At 40.5% G+C, this 24913-nt stretch overlaps 1 protein-coding gene across 2 annotated transcripts in view; it reads left to right on the top strand.

Moving 5' to 3' along the window:
- The first annotated feature begins 1902 nt into the window (after positions 1–1902).
- The window catches only part of LOC143220542 (A disintegrin and metalloproteinase with thrombospondin motifs 7), a 123957-nt gene continuing 100946 nt past the window's right edge, over positions 1903–24913 (top strand). The window contains exons 1-2 of one of the 2 annotated variants that reach the window (XM_076446167.1): positions 1903–3014; positions 22774–22940. In XM_076446167.1, coding sequence (XP_076302282.1) covers positions 22856–22940 — 85 coding nt within the window. In that variant the 5' untranslated portion in view covers positions 1903–3014; positions 22774–22855. The remainder of the gene's footprint in view (positions 3015–22773; positions 22941–24913) is intronic. The other variant, XM_076446174.1, reaches the window with a different exon arrangement.

The raw sequence follows: 24913 nt of genomic DNA, 5'->3' as shown, positions 1-24913 counted from the left end.
ATTAGCTGTTCATAAAAAAAATCAATGTTTTCATGTTCAGTGAATTTATACTGTTTCTATATCTCACTTTCAAGAACGATGAAAATAATGAAATTTTAGAAAAATTGCAATCAGAACACTGTTCGAGCTGAGTACTTCTTACATACCATTTTTCAGCGAACAAAATTGTTCTTCTGCTTACTGCTTTCACGAATCTACTTAATGATTTCTGTCCTTTTAAAAAAGGTGAGCTGGGGAAGAATTGTGAATTTTCCTTGTTGAATCATGGATTTCTCTATTTATATAAAAGCCTGGACAGTTAAGTATTAATTTGGGAGTTTTTCCCAGATTTCTGAACGTGCTCATGTTCCCAGGAATCGGTGTCACTGTGAATCATGGGAGAGGAATACGATGATCTAAAAAACTATTCGGATCCACCGGCTATTCTCCCTCGGAAGATTTTGTCACCGAGTTCCCAAGACCACTTTAATGCCTTTCTTATTTCGCCTCTGTTGCCCAGGCTCGCTTGATCCCTTCTAGATAATGTGTTATCTAGCTCCGAAAAGTTAGTCCACCAAAAACTCTTCGGTTCTTATCGCATCTCCATTGAATTCCAACCTTGCAGGATTTTATCTCTCGAGAGAGAACCGTATTAGCTTCTTTGGAGTCATTATTCATTATTTTGTACTCGCGATTAGACCGTCTCTTTTCGTGAATTTGTGGCTTGCAAATGTCATCACTTTTAATTTTGTTGTATGGTTTGTTGAAGTTTAAAGTAAATTTGCACACTCTTTGTATATAAACTAAAATATTCTTCTAACAAATATTTTACTGTAATCCTGAATTCAACTGTATCCATTTGAGAAAGGGGACGTTGAAATGCCTTTGTAAAATGGGAACAGTTTTGAAATCGAAACCAATGTTGAACAAAACAAAGACTTGGCTAAATCAGAACGTGTTATTCGATCGAAACTGTATTAGCCTTGTGCACTCGAAGCTATTTTAGCTTCAGAAGCCGAACATTTCATCCGACTAAAAATATTTTTGTACTACACAAATGCGAGTGGCTTCACTGCGGCATCAAAGTCAAAAACATTGATTTCTAACACGAGTTACGATTTTCTAAAACAGTATGTGCCATGGTCCATGGAGTAAATGACGCAGAAATAGCACTAAACAAATCAAAATATGAATGGGTTAAATATCCTGGAAAACACAGAGCAGGATCAAAGTAAAAAAACTCAACAATTACCACGAGCTACCATTTTCCAAACCACTGTGTGTCATGCTCCAAAAGATACACATTGTACAATCGAAGTGGCATTCAATAAAATTGCGAATGGGTTGGATAGTTCCGAGAAAAAAGAAAACAGGACAGCGTTAAAATTGAGAAATATGATTTTTGCACTGTATACCATGCTCCAAAAAATACATACAATCGAAATAGCATAAAGTATCCCAGAAATAAACCAAGAAAAGTACCATTTCTCAAGTTAAGCAAATATGAATAGATGAAATGCTCACTAACTCCGCAATACCATTAAACTGAAAAAAAAAATAAAATTTCCAGCGCATTCTCTCATCTCCAAACCACAATTCTTTGAGAACGCGAGACAGTCTCGACTGCCGAAAAGCCACCGACAAAGACGAGGCAACTCCTTTCGCAGGAGGCGCCACGTTAAGGCGATTCAAAAGCGGAATGATCGAGGAGGCGGCTGTTCAACACACCGAAAGATCTCGGTTCGTCGAACAGAGACCGCAGAAACTCACACCAGCTATCAAAGAGCAACCTCCCTCTCTTTCTCTCTTCCTCCGCATCGTTCTCTGTTTCCTCAGGGGCGAGACGAGTGAAAAAGACCGCAGAACGCTGGAGGGAGAGTGGCCGCACAGAAAACGGGTCCACGACTGGAGGAACTAGTCTTACCTAGTAGATTGCCCTGTCTCGGTTCTCCGGCGTGCTTTTGCGTCCGTGCAAGGTAGGAGGGAACCACCGAGATCAGTATACCGGAGAGAAGGCGGAAAAGAGAGGCAAGCGGAGGCCAGAATCGCATAATCTCGTTCACGCTCGCGCATCGAAGAGGTCGCGAATCGCCAGTGAACTGGAGGAAGAGAGAGAGAGGGACGACCGTAGTCGAAGGAATCGAGTCAGTAAAGGTAAACAAATGCATTCGCTCGAGTGCGACAGAATCGAAGTTACAAAGACAGTTAGAAAAAGAGACGGAGCTGATCTCACACTGACTCTCGTTGGACGGACCACAGAGGAGAGGGCAAGCCGAGGGAACAAGTCAGAGAGGAGGATCGTGCCGGGCAGCTAGTGTTGTGACGGCAATCGTGCCCACGACTTCTTCTCCGCGGCCTCGTCATCCATGTTCCGTCATTTCTCACTTCCCCCTCTCCCCGGCCCGGCCCCGGCCCCCTCTCCCGAGGATCCTCTTCGCGGGCCCCTCTCCGCCCCTCCAGGACCCCGATCGCTCTCCCCCTTTTTCCCCGAACCGACGACGGTTTTCCCCTAGACGCGCTTCCGAGTTTCCCACCCCAACGTCCCCGCGCTTTCCCCACTCGACCAGCTCCCCCCACTATCGGTGAACATCGCGGTGGGCCCAAGCGCGGCTACCCCCCACTTCTACAGGAGTAGGACCCTCCCCCACGAGAGGAAACGGGCCCGGGCCCGGGTCCCCCTCTCCCGGCTACGTTCGGTTTTGTGGCCGATCCAGATCAAGGGAAGCCGGGCTTCCGGCGAAAAAGCGGAGACCGTTTCGGCGATGAACCCGTGCGGGCTCGACACCCGTACCGCGGACACCAGGGACTGAGATTCAGAGAGAGAGAGAGAGAGTGGCGGAGAGGAGAGGAGAGCTGTACGGGCCCACCGGGACACGCGTGTGCGCCTGTTGTTTGTTGTACTCCGCCGGTGTTGCATCCGCGGGACCGTTTCTCTGGAGAACGTGCGTGCAGGTGTTTCGGGGTTATTGTTGTGAAACGCGACGGAACAAACTGTGAAGGACCACGTGTTGATATCTGGACCACGCGATTCATGGGTATGTATTGTACGTGTACTGACCTAGAGGCTGTTCGTGTGTAGTTGAATTGTAGACTGCGGATTTCGTTAATTTATGATGACAATGATTGGGCGTACAGGACGCGTGAAAATGACGTGTTAATTTACGATTATTGAGATTGTGTAAAGACTTTATGCAAAATAAATATGGTCTGCGTAGATTGTGAAAACGAATGAAAATTCTAATTAAAAGTGTATTTGGAAAATATAACAGTAGCTGTACTATTCAATTTCTGCAATAATCACGGAAAATTATAATTAGAACTGGCGTCGGTAAATGTAGAAATGTAAAATTTTAAATTGAAACGTGCAGCTATTTCCCGAATAATTATTAGAAATGAATATGAACAAATTATCATAGAAAATGCAGAATTAGCCAGAAGTTCTTCCGCGTTAATTTCTCAACGATTATTAAAAAATATCATCGAAAAATGCAGGAACAACATGCAAAAATATCTTTAATAATTACCAATGTCCTCCACAATTATTAATAATTATGCAGAAATAGCTCTTCGAACGTTATTCCAGTGACAAAATTTCGCTAACAATCTTCAAGAATTATGAAAAAATGCAGAAGCATGTATTCCAACTACGAAGGAAAATTTCGAAACCACGCAAGCAACAACTTCGTTCCCTTGCAGTGAAGTGTCCAAACTTTTTTACCGTGACTTCAGAGGATCCTTCGGAGTTCCTTTGACCAGGATATCGTATGTAACGGGCGAGCACGCATCGCGATCGGATTGAATTGTCCCGTTGAAAACTGGACGGAAGCTCGCCCCGTAAATCGTATTTACCGTAATTTTACCGGGAGTAAATCATAATTATCCTCGGCCCCAATGAAACAGCACTTCAGTGTAATTGCCATTGTTAGGGGCGTATAACGCGTACAAAATATTATTAATCGGATTCGGCGAGATGCGGATCCACAAAATGATCGGCTATTATACCAACGTGGAAGCACATTGTTATTTAAATCATTCGCAACCGTCGGATAGCGCGATATTATTGTAGGTATACGAACACACGAGGCTTCGCTCCTCGTAAACGAACTTCTCTTGATTGTACTGCTCGCTTGGCGAACCTCGTCACGTTAATAATTTCTCTCTCTGGTTGACACAGTGTTTCTATGGCTCCGAATTATCTAATTCGACCGTTTTAGCGATGGTCGTGCCCGGTCCACGGTTATTCATTTAAATTCGGTTGTTGAACGCAGCGAAACAATTAATCGGAAAAGTCCCCAGCATCGCTGTGCTAGTGACAGTGGACAAGTAAAGGATAATGCGATACGGCAAACTGCATTAATTTCGAAATTTTCGTGCAATGTTCTATTCTACGTAAATGGAGATTACTGTGTGTAGCATGAAATACATTAACGCGAGCTAGTATAAATGAAATTTGCAGTGTGTAGTACAACGAATTAATTTCTAAATCTCCATACGGTACTTCGTGTGAATAAAATTAACGTAGCAGCAGATTTTAGTAATTTCAAAATTTTTATATAATACATTATAGTCACGCTGTACTTACTTCTAAATGTTTATACGATAGTCAATGTAGATCAGGCCTGGCCAATACGCGGCCCGCCGGGCCATTTTATACTTCTATTAAAACTTTTGTTTCTCGTTGTATGTATACAAAAAATATTCAACAAATGAAGTGTCATTGTTATAATGCGCAAGTGCGACTACGAACTCCAGTTCTATATCTGATATCTTCGATATAATTGAGTTACAGTGCAGCAATGAAATGAAACAAACTTTTGCGTCCACATCAAAAACTAATTTCTACAATACTTATATTACAACCGAGAGATATTCCAACTTAAGATACGAGTTGTAAGTGCTTTTGGATCCACATATGTTTGTGAAACACGTTTATTTCGAAGATGAAATTAACAAAGAGTTCATATCACATGCTTCATTAACTGATGCCAATTTAGAGAACCAGCTAACAAAAGATGTGCAACGTCGAACAGAAATATAGATTTACAAAAATTAAGTGAAAGAAAGGATAAACAAATATCTCTCATTAATTAAGACTCGAGAGTTAATTATATTGGAATCATAGTATAACAATAAAGTTTTATTAATTTTGTATTTGTATTACATTTTTTTTAAAAGCATGTTTACCTAAAGTGCGGCCAGCTGTAACGTTACGCGTCATCAAAGTGGCCCGTGAAACCATTTCGGTTGGCCGGGCCAGATGTAGATGAAGGGCACTCTACAACTCAGTGAATATTTTAATGCAAATAGTACAAAGTGAGAAGTAGAGGTTTGAATAGGGGAATCGGAAATGTTGGTTCCCATTAATTTGTAAGTGTTACTAAGAAATCGGAAAACGATCGATAGATGAAAGATCATGAATATTCTTTTGTGGAAGGTAGATCAGTTTTCGGCGCGCCGCGTGCGCCGGATTAATCTCGTCGGGAGCACCTGCCGTCGCGCGTCGACTCTAACCTCTCTGTTGCCTGGTTGCTTATTTAGTAATTAGAGGACAAAATTGCCTCGTTACCCGAGAATTACGCAAAGGACCGTGGGACCGGCTACGGGTGGACAAGGGGTTAACGAGCTCGCCATTCAGGGGAAGAAAGTAATTGATCCGTTACGGATAGACGTTTCAATTATTACTCTTTGCGCTCGAAAATACCGTCGGACCTCCTCCTATCCTCTGGACAGCATACCACACATCATGCCATAGTTTTACATAACTCTATAACTTTCCTCGGTGGAAATCCTTCGATCGTGACCAGCGAAAACGTTCTACATCAAATTTCAACCCTCTGTACCTTGATAAGGAACGATCATCGATTTTCACTGAATTTACTTTACGAAACTGCTGGTAGACATATTTTTTTTTTAAATCAGGCACATTGCACCTACCGAGGTACATCTTACAGAATTTTTTCAAATTTTTTGGTGGAAAATCCTGGACGTGAGAAAATGCCAAAAAGCGCCGAGGAAAGTTTCGTTCTCGACTAGTGTGCAATGGAAGCTTGTATAAACTAATAAATGCTTCGACGAAAAGATGATCATTGTTTGTACATGTACTTACTTATGTTGTACGACAGATGTTACAATAATTTTCTGAACAATTTGCTAATAATCTGATCTTCTGTAATAAATTGTGAAATATTCTTCAGAGTCAGCACAGCGCACGTAGGTCCCCGACGAGGTCTGTATTGAAACAAAATAGAAGAACTCATTACTTGCAGAATAGCATACAGCTGAATCAATGATCGATCCACTCGGCTCGGCACAGCCATTTCCGAGCGAAAGAAATATCAAGAACCCAGTCGATCGAGTCGCGACATTAACTCTCGACACAGGCATCCTATTAACGATGCCTTAAACTCTTAAACGAATTTACGACGGTCGCGAAACGCAGAAAGAGTAGCGAGCTTTGTCCACGAGGACGAGGACGACGACGACGACGACGACACGTGTTCCCGATCTGTTCGGTAAGTCCCCGGTGTTCCGATCGGTTTCCAGAACGCGAAGTTAATGACATTCTTCGAAGCTGTAACGCGAGAACACCGGGAGCAACAGACCACCGACATAGTGACTCTTTCGACTTGCTTTCTGATCGCTCGGAAATCGACTCTGCTCTGTTCTGTTCTGTTCGCATCGTACCGGGGGAAAAAGGATGGCTTATGACAAGACGTGCACGCCCAATAATCAACGTGCTCCGTGTTTAACGAGCGACGCGCACCCATCCGACTGTCATGTCGTGCTCTCGCCAGTTCCCCTTGATATCCGCCATTACGATTAAACGTCAAACGTTTACGCTTTTATAGATCCATTTGCAATTGCCGAGGCAACCCGTACCCTCCTCCTCCGCTCCTCGAACGGAGGCCAATTAATTCCGCGAGCGAATTTTCTAACCGGCCGCTTAACACGATTCGCTACCAGCGTTCCTCTCCCTTAGAATTACCTACGCGGCTATAACATTTTATTACACGCAAAAGTAACCTATTTTTCAAACGTGCAAGAGGACACTGTCGGACAAAAGTGCGGAATCCTCTGTACATCGTATTGTGCTCATTCTACCATTTTAAATAACCACAAAGTGAACGTGCTTTTTCGTTTCGAGGAGATTGCAAATTCAGACGTTCGTACGGGCGTTAGAAATTGTCTGACGACTTTTGGACCACTCTGTACGTATTAATTATTGACACTAAACCCATCACTGCCGGTCAAATGACCGATCTTATATTTTTCATTTCACAATTATTAAAATTATGAAGTTACTTATCTGGAAATTGATTCAGAAATTGCACGAAATCTAAATAAATAGAATTTTGTCTTTCTTGTAAGCTAAAACATTTTAATCGCTTTTAGAGCTCGGTAGGATTAGTGTTCATTTCTGTTAGAGCCGAAGAAAACTCCACATATCTCCTATCAATACCTTTCTATTACAAAAACTATTTATTCAATTTATTAGGTTGGAAAGAAAGTTCTTGCAGTTTTCATTATAAAATCAAAATAACAAAAACCGTAAGAACTTTCTTTCCTACCTAATATAATAGATTTAGTAACCCCTATTTCCCAAGGAAATCGGATCATTATGAAAAGTCTTTGTGCACCAATTACAAGGTACAGAAGCTACATTAACATTTGTTGCCCTCGTGAATAATTTAAACATGTTGACATTCTTGAAATCGACGAATCTGTTCATTGTTTTATATTGCACCTACCCATTCATCAGTCACACCATGTCATCAGAACGTTAAAAGTTCTAATAGCTGTAAAATAGCCGTAAAAGAAGTGGCAAGGTCAAGGGTGAAGTATTACCACGCGCACAATCGCGCATAAACGCATAATCAACACGAGATTATCAAGCCGTCGCTTCATTGGTCTCACCGGAGCCATACCGATGGCCCACAGAGCAATTACCGGTGGTCTCCCGTCCGGTGTTGCACGCTTAAACATCGCGGAATTATTACGAGAAAACGATACTCTCGACTCCCGTCGGTGTATCCCGAAGTCCGAGATGCCTGGAATTCTTCGATGCAGGCGGAATGCGTTCGCAAGACTCCTCAACTCCAAACCCGGAACGTTAATTGGAGTACGGACGCCCTCGAACGAACTTTCGCGCAAAAGTTAAAGCGTTCGCCGAGTTTGTTCTGGCTCGTCGAACTTCCATAAATCTTCGGGCCAGCGAACAGATGCAACGAAATGACGGTGGAACGTACGGCGAACTATTCGCGCATGATTTCACAGTGTTCTTCTACGCTTATACATATTTCTCTCCGGTAAAATTGTTCTTCCTTCGTTCATGGATACACTGACGCGAGGATATGATTTTTACTAGTGCGATTATTGTATTACTTGGGCAGCAGCGGTCACCGGTGACCGGCATCGAGACACCTGTTGAAATTAGGTGTATGTTGTTCATGACACTGACGTCGATGTGATTTTCAAAAGTATGATTATTGTTGTTTGTACAGTGACGGTCGCAGGTAGCCGACATTTATACAGTGGGTGAATAACTTTTTTATAATTGCACCAAACGACCTGATTTTGTATAATCAGTTAGAAGCATTGGTTTACGAAATGATGTGCAAAAAAGATTTTCCAAATTTATCATTTACCAGGTTACATGCAAAAATAAAAAAGGCATTTTTTAAAACTTTTTTATTTGGGCCCTTAAAGAGAAAATTTAAAATATATATGATTTGTAGATCTATGTTAGTTGTACACATACTGAAAATTTCATCGAAATCGGTGGACGGTTCATTTTAAGCAAAAACTGATCAAAAGTCATGTAAAACTACGATTTTTACCATTTTTAACCGCTTGTAGCTCGTGTGTATGTTAATCGATTTTGATGATATTTTCAGCATGTGTGTAACTACCATACACTACAAATCATATATTAGGTTTGGGAAAAAGAAATCCATTATTTTTACGTTATCTCAAGCGGAGAAATGATGGATTTCTTTTTCCCCAACCTAACATATTTTAAATTTTCTTTAAGGACCCAAATAAAAATGTTTTAAAAAATGCCTTATTTATTGTCGCATGTAACCTTGTAAATGATAATTTTTGGAAAATCTTTTTTGCATATCATTTCGTAAACCAATACTTCTAATTAACTATAAAAAATCAGGTCGTTACAATTATAAATAAGTTATTCTATTTTAAAGAGCGTATGAATACTTTTTACACCCACTGTATAATGTCGAGAAACGAGAGAGTTAATGATGTCGACGTCACTGATATCAATGTGATTTTCTATTTCATGACTTTTCCCTTACTGGTGCAGCAGTGCAGTCGGTGAGATTTCGTTCGAACGATATTTGTGCGTTCGTCCTTCATGATTACTGGTAATCGTCATTGGAAGTTTCGATTACGTGATTTCTTTCCGGTTTGTGCGGACGGTCACCGGTGACCGTCACCGGAATTTCCAATTGCACCGTTTTCCTCTTATTAGCTCCACTGCAGTCGCCTGTTATTCTCGAGAAGCTCGGCCAGAATCATTTTTCTCCCGTGCCGACGGTTACGGTCACGGGTGACCGTCGCCGAGATAAATCTTCGGACGCTGCCAGAGCCGATTTCGTCCGTTAAATAGGTTAATGTCTTGTTCGGCGGAAGAACCCGTTAATTATCGTATCCCGTCGGACTAATCGACGCGAACGGGACGCTTTCCTCGCGTCGTTACGCTGTTACACGGTAATAACAACGTGAAAGCGAGTCGGACAGGGCGGTCCTCGTCAACCGCGAGTCGAGTTGCATATCAAATCCGTGTGGAACGAATCACGGGGCGCAGTTAACGACCGGAGCCCGGATCCGAATATAAGAGGGGACCTTAAGCAATTATTTCATCGTTAAGATGGGACCTTTGGACGTTCTGTAATACCCCAGAACATACTGTGTACTTGTTTCGAAATTATCGTTACCCGTTGTAACGCTGTGCCATCCCTTCGACAATTTTCTCTCCTGTCCTCGATCGCTATCGGCTCTTCTAATTAGCAATACGAACTTTCTTCTAGACTTTTACAACGCTTTAAACATTTACGGGATGGTTTTTCAAGTGGCCCCGAGTCTCTGTTCGCTGAAGTTTTAACGTTCTCCACGCGGCGACGACCGACCGACCGCGCGGCTGCCGTTAAAATGTTATTTTATAGCCAATAATGTTCTAATTGAGACTCCGACGGGTTCCATCGAGCAGACTCGCCGGTGTGTGTTTCTTGGAAATAATAAATCGCCGCCGTTACCTATAAATTAGTCGTAATCCAACTCTCATAATTTGCGATAAATATAGAACGAGTCAGATGACGCTTGTAACACAAATTTATTCAGCTCGCCAATATTTGCACAAGATCGTTGAACATTTTTGCGTGGTTTTATTAACTAACAGAAACGTTGTTATGGACTTCTTAGATAATTATAAAATCACATTTGAGGCGAACAAATGTAGGCTGGAAGGGCGGAGTCGAAAATGTTATTGAACGTTGTAGAAAATTTGACAACAAATCACACGATGTTATAATTTATTACTAGACTCCGGATGTTTATGCGAAATAAAAAGTTTGTGTGCATCAATTGCAAGACGCAGGAGCAGAATATTTTACATTCTTCATTAATAATTTTAATGTGGTGATAATAATATATTAATGCTCTAAGAGTCTTCAGTATTTTCACCGTTTTAAATTGCATTCGCTCATTTTTGTTATAAATGCATAAAATCCGGGGTCTATTTATCACTTTATCATTATGACAAATATAAATATACGATGTTTAAAACAAATAACTCACCACGGAAATAAATTTCCACTCAATGAACTTTTATTCCACATAAAGCTGTAATTTCGTATTCAGTCCAGTGATTATTTTGTTTAGATAAAATATAAAAAAGACTTTTTGAAAACCACGCACTAAAAAGGAGGAAATAATTTTTTTCCTGGTTCTCCATAAAATACCGAAACCAGTTAAATGATTAATAATATTTTTCCCCAAAATTTTAAACAATTAGTTCAAAATTTCTTCCGTCATAAAATTAGTGTCGGAATAGATAGAAAAATTTAATATAAATTTAAATAAAATCATGACGTTAGTGACTATAAAAATAAAAGCGTGGAGCGCTAAACTATATTGACGTAATCTTCGTGGGCGCTCCAAGCTTTTTTTTTGAAATTTATATTAAATTTTTCTATTTATTCCGACACTAATATTATAACAGAAGAAATTTTGAACTAATTGCTTAAAATTTTGGGGAAAAATATTATTAATCATTTAACTGGATTCGGTATTTTATAGACAACCAGGAAAAAAATTATTTTCTCCTTTTTACTGCATTTTACTATAAACGTGGTTTTAAAAAATTTTTTTTTAATAATATGTATTTTATTTTCTACTTTTATTGTCATCGGAAGCAGGTGTGAATACAAAATTTCAGCAAGATCAGCAAGATCACAAGTTTTGACGCATACAACAATAACACGGCAAGTTAATACATATAAGCTTGGTAATGAGCTGCGAGTGCGAAGTAAATAGCGTAAAATACGTCACACCACGTTGACCGGTATCACGGAGAAATTAGCTTTCTTCGCGGAGGAAAATCCAGCGAGCTCGTCCGCATTTAAATGATTCGCGGGGACATTTGTTTCGCGAGTGGCATCTGGATCCGTTGCAAAAGAAACTGCGTTTAAACGGTTCCGCGGGAAAAATGGCACGGAGCCCGAGGCACGTACCACGCCGGAGTCATTTAAAATGCATGACGTGTTAATAGAGAAAAGGAGTGCACCGGTAAATTGATTAATTATCGTTCCCGTGAGGAGGGGGTGGCGTGAGTGGGGGAGAAGCGGGGGAGAGAGGTGTTGGAGTGGCCGGTAAGCAGTAAACACGGCGCAGAAAATTCGTTTCGTTACGTTTCCGGCTAACGTGCTCACTGCTTGAAATAATTGTCTACGTAAGCGCGATAAACATCGCATAAATTATACATGCGAATTTCGTGCGTTATATCTTAATGGGTGATCGAGCTCGCCGCGCCGCGAAAACGAACCACTTACCGACGAGAATAACGCTTCCGCTCCGAAAATAATTTCGGCCCTCGAAATTCGCTACTCGCGGATTTGCAAAACCATTACCGTCTCTCTTTCTATCTTCTTCTTTCTCTCTCTTGGCGTTCCACGGGAAATTGCACAGCGGACTACTGGAGACAAAATGAAGTAGTTTCATTTTCGTAGATGCAATCGACGATCTCTGTTTCTCCCACTATAAACATTCGAATTTTCTCCATGCCACATTCATATAGAAATTTCTCTCTTTCGCTTTCGAAAACTGACAAAATAGAATTTATTCCGAGTCCACGTTATTTGCATTGTATATGCAGTCAGTCGCATAATTAATGGTACACATTTTAAATCAGAATAAATCAATTCTTATATTGCACACGGCTTGAAAATTAAGATTGTAACTACTAGACTGCGGATTTTATGCATTTATAGAAACAAAATTGTGAATACATTGGAAGAATTGAAGAATATCGTTATTTTATTTTCGATTTATTAAAATCTTTGAAAGAAGAGGTACATTTTCATCGAACTTCTATTTCTTACGATCGACTTTGAACATTTTTGGGACAGAAAATTTTGGAAAAATTCTGTATATCTCGAATTACAAAAAAATAGTGCCACTTTTTGCAACTTTTTTCAATCGTTCTTATCGTATTCAGATTAAACGCCCTTCTTCCAAAGTTTTCATTTCAGATCGTCCAGTAAACGAATCCATCCAGCTTGGCTGAAAAACTATTATTCTGATTTAAAATGTCTGCCATCAATTACGAGACTGGCAGTATGTCGCTCCGAGAGTCAATGGTAGTCGTGTTTGCACCGCGCGGAGTATCTTTTTGTGGAAGAAAGAAGAGGCGCGGCACATCCCCGACGAAAAGGGGCGTCACGACATTCCGGGTACCGGGGACGGAGGAGACAGCGAGTGGTCGTGATTAATTTGAAAACGTAAATAACAACTCTGTTCCACTTCGATCCATCACAGGAGAAACAATGAGTCGCGGCTGGCAGCGGCGGCGCCTCGGCCGTCGCGCGTCAAGCTTCAAACACTAAGCGTCGCCCAGCGCTCTTCGTGCCCGCATACCTCGCATAAATCACACCTGAATATTTACCTGACAACACGGTCGCCCCCGTACACTGCTATCGAGATGCACTCCTTGGGACCCCGGGCAAACGCTATAGCTCTCGATCCCTCCAGACATAATACTGTCGACAGAGTACGGTGACGAAACTCACCGAAAGATCCCGGACAGAAGGCCAAATTTTTAAATGTATAGTAAAATTGTACACTCTTCTAATCGTTCGTTATTATTAGATTGGGGACCTTTATGCAGAATTGCAATTGTTTGCATTGTTTATAAGGCATGGGAGCAAAGTATAATCTTCTTTCTTCCTTAACACTAGGCCTACCATCACTGGTTGATGACACTAGCCACCATAACTGGTTGCGCTATCTAATTTCAAACGACTTATTTGTACTCCCAATATAATTAAAATAATTTGATAAGAAATGATTGTATAGATATCTTTAGTGGAGCTTTACAATAGGAGCTGCACAAAGTCTAAATAAAATCAATCTTATCATTTTTGTAAGGGACCACGGGTACCAGTTACTTTTAAGGCTCGGTAGGTTTAGTGTTCAATGATTCTAGTGAGCTGAAACTGATGTATAGGGTGGACCAAATAAGTCTTACCTCCTTGTATAATTCATAAACCAACGAAAGCAAACGAAATATTTGTTGATTGTTCTCAGCGAATGCTTTCCTTCATTTTCTTTTTAATTGTGGCAGGACATTTTCGTCAATGCTATTATTATAAGAAGTCTTTCTATAAGCTTCCAGAGCAGCGCGAAATTCTGCAATTGTTGTCTACACTAGAAACGAATTTAACAGTGTCTGCTCAAACTAAAAAATTTCGTCTCTAAAATAAAACATTCTCTACCAGGCGAGTTTTCGATTCCACTAGGAAAGTATCCGAAAAATCAAATTCTACGGATTCAAGAAAAAACCGCAACACTAGTCCACCTCCAGCGAACAACATACAACCGAATTTCCGCACATTTTCGGTGAAACTGACCACAGTGCTCCGCATCTCCGAGCCGCAATGCAAATTCCTCTCGTGTAAATGAATTTGAAGTCCGTTTCCAGCGAAGTACGAGTAGCCGGGGGGGATGAAGTGGGAACAAGGCGGAAGTCGTGACAGCGGTGGCAGAACCGGGAAAACGCTGGTGAAGAACGACCGTGCGCGACGCGTGGATTAAAAACCAAGAGAAAGAGAAAAAAGGATAAACGGAAAGAGAGAGGAGAAAAGAGAAAAAAAATTCCTGGAGAGATCGCAGCATGCGAAGAAGTTGATCGAGCCCGTTGAAAGGAGGATTATAAAGTGCGGAATCGCGATTGTAGTCCGACGCCGGAGTGGCTTCATTATCATCGCCCCGAGCACCGATGCACCGATGCATCGCTGCACCGTTGCGCACCGTTGTGCACCGCGGCTCGCTGCAGCAACGGTGCAGCAGCCCTGTGACCGCGTACTCTTCTTGCGTTTCATCGATATTAATTAAAGTCCCGCGTTCATCTTCGCCGGACATCTTTATTATGCACCGAGAAACGAGCCCCGGACGGCCCTGAATGAAAATGGTTAGGTTGCTCACGTTTTTTACCGGCCGACACACGCGAGGGATGCGCTCACTGTGCGTCCTGCATACTGCGCACGATGCGTCATCGGTTCTCACGATTTTCACGATTCTTATCGGTGTTATGGATGACGATCAAAGTTAAAAGATCAGTTAGTTATTTCACTATTTTGCTTATTCATTTTCTGTAGGAAAGATTATTCAACTTTGAATGTCAGATTAAATAGTGCAATGAGCAGATATAATTTACAACAGTAAAAACATTCGAAGAATTTAGAATTATTATATTCTTTTCAACCCACTAAACATGTTAAGAAAGAAAATAAATTTTTATTTCGTTCCAGTTTGTTATAAAATTTTTATTGTGCCCAGTAATAATATTTCAACCTCTCGGTCAGTCTTTCCTCTGTTTATTAATTTTTGCACACCCTAGGATTTAAAGGAAGAAGAAAAACTAAAGTGTACAAAAATTAATAAATAGAGAAAAGACTGATTGATGGATTGAAATATTATCTTCTTTCTTAATATGTTTAATGGTAAACATTGATAAATATTGTTGGAAGAGGGGAGGAGCGGTTGGAAAGTTTCCGGCCGACATTCCACATATATCCTAATTGCACAATACCGTTCCGGTCTGGTGTAACGCGACAGTGTCTCGGTAGCCTGTCAATTAACTGCCATTAACATCAGCGAATTAGTCGGAGGCGAGCCTCGGATACGGATACGGTATTCGTAGGAGTAGATCCCGTTCGAACGAGTTCGTTGGTCATTTCGCGTTCGCACCTTCTCCCTCGAGAGAAGCCTGCACGTTATATTCTGTATGTATAGCATAATACGCGTTTTCGCACGCGCTTACCCACGCGCTGCAACATTTATTCGCATTTCGCATATGAACGCGTTTCCGGTGCCGCTCACTCGCCGGACTGTTTCTTCGCGGCGTCGCGTTGCTTTAAAATGCGGTTTCACCTGAGCTCAAATTTAAAAAACGAACATTTTTAATCAAACGATCTATTTCAATCGTCTCACTTTCGCAACCGTTGCAACCTAACTCCATCAGGATTCACACGCCAATACATTCTGAGTTGTGTCACAGTGCTTCGAACCAATAACGTAGAGCTAGTTCATGTTCTTATTCACTGCTTATCAGTGGCGGATTTTTATGCAGAAGCTACATTATTTATGTCTTTCATTAATAATTTCTAGTGGGTTGGAAATTTTTCCACTGTTCTTTCTATTCCATCTAATTTTTATCATAAACTTGTCTGTCGAAAGAGACACTTTTAATTGGTCAGCTGAACGTGTAGAAATGGACTGTGTAGTCTTTCAATCTCCTTGCATTTTAATTGATATAGTCCTTAACATATTAATTAATATGATCATTAGACTGCGGATCTTTATGCAAAATAATAACTGTCTGCATTTGTTATAACATACAGGAACCACTTCACAATACTTTCCTTTCTTTAATAATTTTTCTAGGTCGACAGTAATATATTGATGCTATTTAATTCTTTCAAGCTTTACACTGTGTAAAATTGCAGTTACTCATTGTTGTTATAAATGCATAATGTACTTCTTAATATGATCCTTAATATATTGCATAACATGACTCCCAATATATTATTCTAATTCTTGTTGAACTAAGTAGACAGTAATTATTATACTGTGGATCTTTATGCAAAATAAAAAATGTTTGCGTTGTTTGCAAGACACAGGTGCCAAACAAAAATTTCTCTCATCATTTAGTTATCTCTTATTAAACTGAAACTAATACACTGACGTCCTTAAATTCTTTATTGACCACTGCTTTAAATTTTGCGTAGCCATTTTTATCATAAATGCATAAAATCCGCAGTCTAGTAATTATAAATGAGCAGGAATGGAAATGATTTCCTCTCTCTCAGACAGAGTCGCATGTTAAATTACCATGCACCGTCGCCATCTTCGACAGATCGTCGACTTCCCACGTGTTATTTTTCCAATGGATCCTGCCACCTTCCATTTCCTATTACCTCGATTCTTTCCGTGTCCTGTACAGTTAAACGTTTAAGTCGATGGGCTTTCTAATTGCTTCATCAATCTTGGTACGCGATTAGGTTCTGCTCGCTTGTTTGTTCGAAGCATTGTTCAAAGCATTGTTCGGTAAAATAGCCTGGGACCATAGCCGTTCTTACGGAAATGGAAAAAGTCAATACATTGACAATTATTATCAAACAACCGAAAATTACGTTCTATTTGGATTTCATCATTCGTAATACAGGGTGTCTCAAAATTCCTTCAACATCCGGAAATGGGAGATTCCTGAGATCATCGGAAGCAACATTTTCCTTTGCAGAAATGGCGTCCGCGGCTTTGTTAAGGAGTTATTAACGAAAAACCACGGACCAATCTGTTGGCCTGGCGCGCCAACAACTCAATTGGCCGACCGTGCCAAAACGCGTGTAGGTCGCGCTCCGATTGGTCCGTGGTGTTTCGTTAATAACTCCTTAACAAAGCCGCGGACAGCATTTCTGCAAAGGAAAATATTGCATCAAATGATCTCAGGAACCTCTCATTTCCGGATGTTGAAGGAATTTTGAGACACCCTGTATATCAATTAGACTGCGGAGTTTTATGCAGAATAAAAATGATCTGTTTTCAAGAGACAGGAGCCAGATAAAAATATTCTCCTTTAAAAAATTTCTAGAGAGAGAGTTGAAGATAATATTCCTAAATTTCATTTTCTCAGTTCCTCCATAAAATCCGCAGTCTAATAATAATAATGGTTTCTTGATAGATGGATGCTCAGAGGACACATAGAGATCAGTCTTGTTTCTTCGAGTAAGAATGTCAACATTGCTATGCCATTTCCAAGATACTGAACATTATTAGTCCAATTATTCTCGCCGCGAAACCTGGTCGGACAATCGACTACGCGCGTCGATACAACAAAACCAATCGGAAACTAACAAACCTAGCGGAGATATTTCAGACGTACAACGTTGGTGGAACACACTATAATAATCGCATTCGCGACCGGCTGTTGGGATTGCACGAGCACACGATTGTAAACTAGAGCCCGTTGCCCGGTCCTCAGTCGTGAACAACGTCCACGGGCCATTTCTATTTCTCAGCTTCCCCCGCGCAATTATCGATACATTATCGGTTTCGCCGTGGGCAATATCCAATTGGTCCCTCTGCCATTTCAAAACAAACGTTTGACCAGAAATTGTATCGTAATTCGCGAATATAATGCCCGGACGCGGGCGCGGGCTCGCATCGAGGTCCAGCCACGATTTTCATTACATTCCCGCTGTTCCATTCACCGATTGAATACGCCCGCCTCCTATTTGCCCGAATCTCCTCTTCAAATCGAACGAGTAACGCCGGTTTTCCAGATTTTTCTATCCTAGATTGGATAGACGTCTATCGTGCCCTCCGCATCGCCAAATTAATTTCGATCAGTCGCGATCGCTTTGAATTCGACGCATACATTTCGATCTACCGCATTTCAACCAGCGAACCAGCAACAAATCTTCACCCACGTCCCGACTCTCGTCAATTATTTTGTCGAAGCAAGATCGAAGAAAGAATACATTTCGTTATCGTTGTTTCCATTCTTTTCTAATATTTTAGTAGAAATTCTACAATGCATAAAAATTAGTTTACACATGTTTTACAGTCCGTACAAAAAGATCACAGAGAAGGGACCTACAGTTTTTCAGCAGGAACGGGTCCATTATGTCTCGAAGTAACCCTTTGCAGTCGAAGTTATTTTAATAATAATTCCATTGTATGTATATGATTTTTTTCATTTTGTGAATATGAAATTTATGTAATACCTCATACAACACTTATTATAAACGTGTAGTAATTGATTAGGAACCAACATATTTAATAATGTAAGCCAGGCATGTCAAACACGCGGCCCGTCGATAAGTAGTCTGCGGCCCGACCAAAAACTTTCAAACTGTTGATGACAATTTATAGGTTCTACACTCCAAATTCACCCGTTTGCAAGTCAATCCACCTTTCTGTAAATCAATTTCACCCTTTTGCTAGTCGATTCAGCCGTCTGTAAATCAATTTCACCCTTCTGCAATTCAATTTCACCCTTTTGCAAATCGAATTCAACCTTTCGCAAATCAATTTCACCCATTCAGAATATGTAAAATTAATTACTTATTTATTTCGATTAAATTAGATATTTATTTAGACACACGTGAACGGAGTCATTACTGCGAGGGAAGACTCAATACTCAATACGCATCAATAAATATGTACTTTCATTTCCAACATTTATTAATCAGAAAATGGCTTCAATGAATATACATATCCACACACAGTTTTCGCATATACAAAGTTAATGAATTGGTAATTACTTTTAAATAAATATTTGATATTTGCAGTAAATAAAATTTTGAATTTCTTAACAATTAATTTACATTTGATCTGACTTTTTTTTACAAAAAGTTAACCTAAAAATACTTTATTTGCAAAAGGTTGAATTTGATTTGCAAAAGGATGAAATTAATTTGCAGAAGGGCGAAATTGAGTTGCAAAACGTGAAATTGATTTACATAAAGGTGAAATTGACTTGCAGAAGGGTGAATTTGGAGTGCATACCTGTACAACTAGAATTAATCGAAATGCAGTGTGATTCCGTATTGAAACAAAAACCTATGGATGTTGTAATTCCACATTTTTACAATTATTTATCTGTCGACCGATTTCCCGATGTGTTATGTACAATTAGGCGTATTTCAGCCGTATTCAGTACGTACGTTATTTTGTGTGTGTAACAGCAATGTTAATAAAAAAATGTGCTTTTTTCTATTGCGGCCTTCTAATTAATTTATAATATTTAATGATGCCCTTGGTGGTAAAAGAGATTGATGTAAACCATATATTATGAATAATGGTACAGGAATTTTTAGTGGTAGCTCTGAGTCACCCCTCGGCTGCTAAGGGTTAAGATTCATTCTATAAAATAGTAAGATCCGCATGCGTTTATACAATGCATCACCAACAACGTATGTACTATGCATTTACTTTATTGGCACATGATTGTTGGAGACATCGAGCAATTCTCGAAAAGTCAAATGAAATTCCGCGACGAAGCTTCTCCACAGAACGGACTTGCGAAACGAGTGCAGATCCTCGGAGTAATTTCGGACTGGTCGCGGCAGCAAATGGAAGCAAACGAAATAGGTTTCGCGTCACGTATCCTCGCGGGACGAGCCGACCGGTCCGTGAAAAAAGGAGCGCGCGGAATGTTTTCTCCGGAGCGTACGAAGCTCCTCGGTGTAAATTATTAATGAACGGCGAAACATCGGGGCGAGAGATAGCGATTGTTGGCGATTTGCGGCGTGCACGCGAGCCCGGGTTCTCGACTCGGGACGCGCGCGTTCGCCTGATCAGCTCTCGGCGAGCGCGCGGTGCTCGTGTCGTTAATCTCCGGCGATGTCCTCGTCCTGTGTGGCATATTACACGCGCGACAACTCAATCCGGACAGCCGAGCCTTTAAAACCCGCGCCTCTCTTATAAATATTCCAGGGCCCAGCGTCGCGTCCCTAAGTGGCCGCATCAGATACCGACCACGTTTGTTCGTTAAACAACGGCTTACTCGACCGAGGCTAAACGCTACGGACACTTACCGGCGAAACCGGGTTTCAGCGGGATGATTTCGTCCAGATCAAATTCAAGCTTCCTTTAGTTCTCTTGCAATTTCTTTGTATTCGATAAACGACACGATTTTTTAAGAAATCAATTTTTATTTCATTGTAAGCGGTGGAAATTCATACAAATGAGAATAAGTGTGATCAGGAAGCTTCTCTCTCGTCGCTTGAGACCAAATTCAAGTTTCTATTCCGTTTAGTTCTTTTGCAATTCCTTTCTATTTCTTATAATTGACACGATTTTATGAGGATTCAATTTTTATTGAATTTTAAGCGGTGGAAATTCATACAAATGAGAATAAGTGTGATCAGGAAGCTTCTCTCTCGTCGCTTGAGACCAAATTCAAGTTTCTAAATCGATAATTGACGCGACTTTATAAAAATTCTCCTCTCTGTCGAGTGATATTTTATAAAAATTCAATTTCTGTCGGTCGACATTGATGCAAATGACAATATTAGAGTGATTAATGTGGTTGAAGTGAATTTATATTATAGTGCAAGAGGTTAAACGAAGAAATACAGTCCTATGCTGACATGTTTTTGCGCCTAGATTCGTCAGAGATGCCAGATTCTGCCAGTACCAAATTAGTCACGTGACACTGTGACAGAGACGAAACGCGTCACGTGACCGGGCGAAAGCGTGGGAGAATAGTGTTGTAGAAGGGGAAGGTAAATCAGTGCCGCCAGAATCGACCAAAACTGGTCGATTTTTCCACTCCTCCTTTTCCCCTTCCACTATTCCATTCCAGCGCCATGAGCATACTCCACATCCCACACTAACACCGTAGACTGATCACGCATTAGTATAGTTATCAGTAGACAACGGATTTTATGCATTTATAACAACAATGAGTAGGTGTAATTTAAAACAGTAAAAACATCGGAACAATTTAAAAATAGTGTTATATTATTTTAGACCTATTAAACATATTAAGAAAGAAAATAAATGTCTACTTCATTCCAGCTTGTTGCAACTCAGGTAAAAAGTTTTTATTTTGCATGAAGATCCGCTGTCTAGTCAGCAGACTGGGGGTAAAATATATTCCCCTCGATTTCCTCGATCTGGCGACACTGAGGTGGAGTGAGGACAGAAGCAGGGTTGCCATATTTTGCGGGAACAGGGAACCCAGCCCCTTACCGCTGCGCCCCTCGCCCAGCTGAGCGGCGGAGCCCGTCTTTGCACTCTTCCCACTAATGGTGACGCGTCAGAGTAATTTGGCGGATAACTTAATTAAAATTAAAACTTAAATAACTTAATCTGGCGGATCTGCTTACGCCAAGTGACATACAGACGTTTTTCTTCGTGCAAATGAACCGAAGCGGCGAGAATGAGGGGATATTTTGGCAAGCCTGAGGGGCTGAGTATTTACTACTCGAATACATGAGCGTTTCGTCAAATTCTGCAGTAGTATAGCGGGTATCCAATAGACGGAGGTGGTTTCAACGGTAGCCGCGGTAGCTTTGACGGTTCCCGGGCGATTCGTTAACGTTGAATTTCACTGGCGCGACAGCCCCAAGAATAATAATTCCGGGAAGCACGTGTAAATCATAGGAGACGGTAAATCCGAGCATTCGGCGAGAAACTATGAGAAAGGGTCAGTACGGTTGTCAGCTCCAATCATGGGGCTGCGCCGCGGTCCGACCAAATCCGATTACCATAACTACCGACCGTTACTTACCCGACCATGAAAACCTCCGGTAACAAGCCGCACACGGTATCTGACAATACGAAAATATCGTGTACGCGAACCATTTAGTCTCGCGTGTTTTCTCCGGTTGCCGTTCCCGCTTAAAGGACGTCCAATGAAACGCGACTCTAAATGAAAATAGACGATAGTACATCTACAGGGTGGTCAACCTAGTGGAGATGATTAAGCTTGAAGAAGCACAGCTCGATTTTTCAGTCGAAGAATTTTATCCTGCTTCAATCAATGAAACAACGGAAATGATTTTTACGTGGAATAATTCTTTGGACTCTTCCAAACGCAACAGTGTATTTTTTAATAACGTTATGATCGTTTAAACAACATCCGAAGAGAGCGAGGCGCTTCAATTAAATCATAAGTTAATGTGTAAGCACAAATGTTGTTCCCCCTATTTTCGCTTATAACAGTATATTATATTATTGTTGCCACGCGTAATGTTTATCCAAAAATAAATTTCGACGAAGGTTCTGCAGCGTGCTAATATATTTTGAAATTCATTGGGACGAAAATTTACTGAAAATACACGTAATAAAATACATTTCATTACACAAATTCGAACGTTTCAACCATTTACAATTCGAATTCGGCATGCAATAAATATAATCTTCCCTGAAATATCCAATAGATCTGGTGTGACCAAAAAATATTATTTCGCAAAATAAATTGCAAGTCGACTGATAAATCGTAAAAAGATGAAAATCACCTGAAAAAACGTTCCTCTGTGTTTATTGCAGGTGAAAAGGGCGGACTCCCGTCGACCTGTTGGCTGGCCGCGTACATAATATTGCAAGGTGCACTTCCGGTTTAGCCACCACCATGCTCTGCACGCTGATGCTCCAAACGTTGATCGTTGTCGTGAACATCGTCCCCGAAGCCCGTCTCCATCGAGCTAACGTCAGAGGTGAGTTTCAGTTTTGAAAACCTCTCGACGGCAACACGTCGATAAAATCTCTGTATAACGATAAAACATCATCAACATTATTCAGGGGATTCCGCTCCGCCGTTTATTATATCGGGAGCTTGTATTATCTTGTATATCGTCGGATTTAACGTCACGCGATTTAAAATACATACGATTTTTGATGAAACGCCTTTATTGACAGAGACTTACTCGTGTATCGTTGCCCGCTTTAATATTTATTGCAGAGCATTCTGCTCGAATCAGTTAAATACTGGAATTACTCATTCAATCATTTGGGTTTTGATCCGATTATTATACTTGCGAAACGATTTATTTTTCCAATAGATTGCTGAATCAATAATTCGTGTAAAGCAATCGATTATTAATTCTATAATTCTGATTATGTCGAGTCGGCTATTGACTGAATAATTCACGTTACACGTTGCTGCAGCTATTGATTAAATGAGACACATTATGAATTTAAAGATTCGACCAGAATATCTACAGGGTGTCTCAGCTGATGGAGGCCGCCTAAATACCTCCTTTATTTTTAATAGCACGAAAAGATATTTATGGCATAATTTAAATGCTATCGAAGCAGGAATATCATAGAAGAACAATTTTTATTTGTCCGGTTATTTTTTCATAGTTTTTTCAAGGTCATCGTTATTTTTTATCGGGAAAACTTATTTTGTTTCGTTCCATCTTGTTAATGACTTAAGCATATTCAAATGTATTTTTTCAGCCGCTATAAGATGGAATAAAAAAACATAAGTTTTCTCGATAAAAAAATAACGGTGACCTTGGAAAAACTATGAGAAAATAACCGGACAAAAGAAATTGTTCTTCTATGATATTCCTCCTTCGATACCATTTAAATTATGCCATAAATATCTTTTGTGTCATTAAAAATAAAGGAGATATTTAGGTGGCCTCCTTCAGCTGAGACAACCTGTATCAAGATTTATCAATTTATGCTATCTATCATCTTTGCGTCCTTGTCAACCATTTTCTTTGTAGATCATGCTGATGATATTTAAAATCGTTTCCTAAATGAATTAGCAAAGTTTCGATTGCGTAAGACAAAAATACGGATTTTTATGCAAATAATCGTATCTAGTTGAAAGTAATATAACTGAATTTTTAAATTCATTAAATGTTATCTCTATTTTACAAGTGAGCAACTCATTTTTATCATAAATGCATAAAATCGGCAGTCTAGTAATTAATAACGTATAATTAGCAGAGATACGAATTTTATCCAGCTTTCTCCCGATTCCGGCTGACTACAATACGTTGGGAATCGTACCGGGGGCGATTTCTGATCACGATCGTCATAAAATGGTAATCGCGTTTATTTATTCCCCCGAGACGCCTTAACGGTTGTTACCGAGCCAACAGTTGATTTTTAATTATGTCGATAAATATTTCCTGTATGTCCAAGAGAGGCGGCTCTGCGGTGTAATTGATTGTCATCCCGCGGTGGCCGGCCACCGGCGTAAATGCCAGTTTTGATGCGCCTTATCTAGCATCGAGGGATTCCGCTGATCTTATCGGAATATCCGCGCTGCTGGAAGCTGTCCCGCTGCCTTGCTGCCTGAATGCCTTACGCCTGCTGGCGGTACGCCAATTGACACAATTTTTAGACGAGATTTACACCGATCCAACCGCTCGTTCGATAGACAGACGGTTCGTTTCCGTGACAGAGGTTGCATCGAATAATTAATTGCCAACTTGATTCTTGTGGTCACGTATCCTGCACAGTTTCTCTGCTACTTTGAGCGAGTGCTTTCGGAATTACTATACTTGTCGATTATGCATTTACAACGGAAACAGCCAGGTGAAATTTTATATTCTGAAAAGCTTAAATGAATTAATTAACATTGTTTTAAAACAGAATGTATGGTCGCAAAATTTTTTGCAATTCGCGTAGACAACTTCTGTGTCGGCATCTACTATTGCCAGAAAGCGGA

This window comes from Lasioglossum baleicum, chromosome 2 (assembly GCF_051020765.1).
Source record: "Lasioglossum baleicum chromosome 2, iyLasBale1, whole genome shotgun sequence".
Lineage (NCBI taxonomy): Eukaryota > Metazoa > Arthropoda > Insecta > Hymenoptera > Halictidae > Lasioglossum > Lasioglossum baleicum.
The sequence above is the reverse complement of the archived record's forward strand: the minus strand, read 5'-3'. Positions and strand labels throughout refer to the sequence as shown.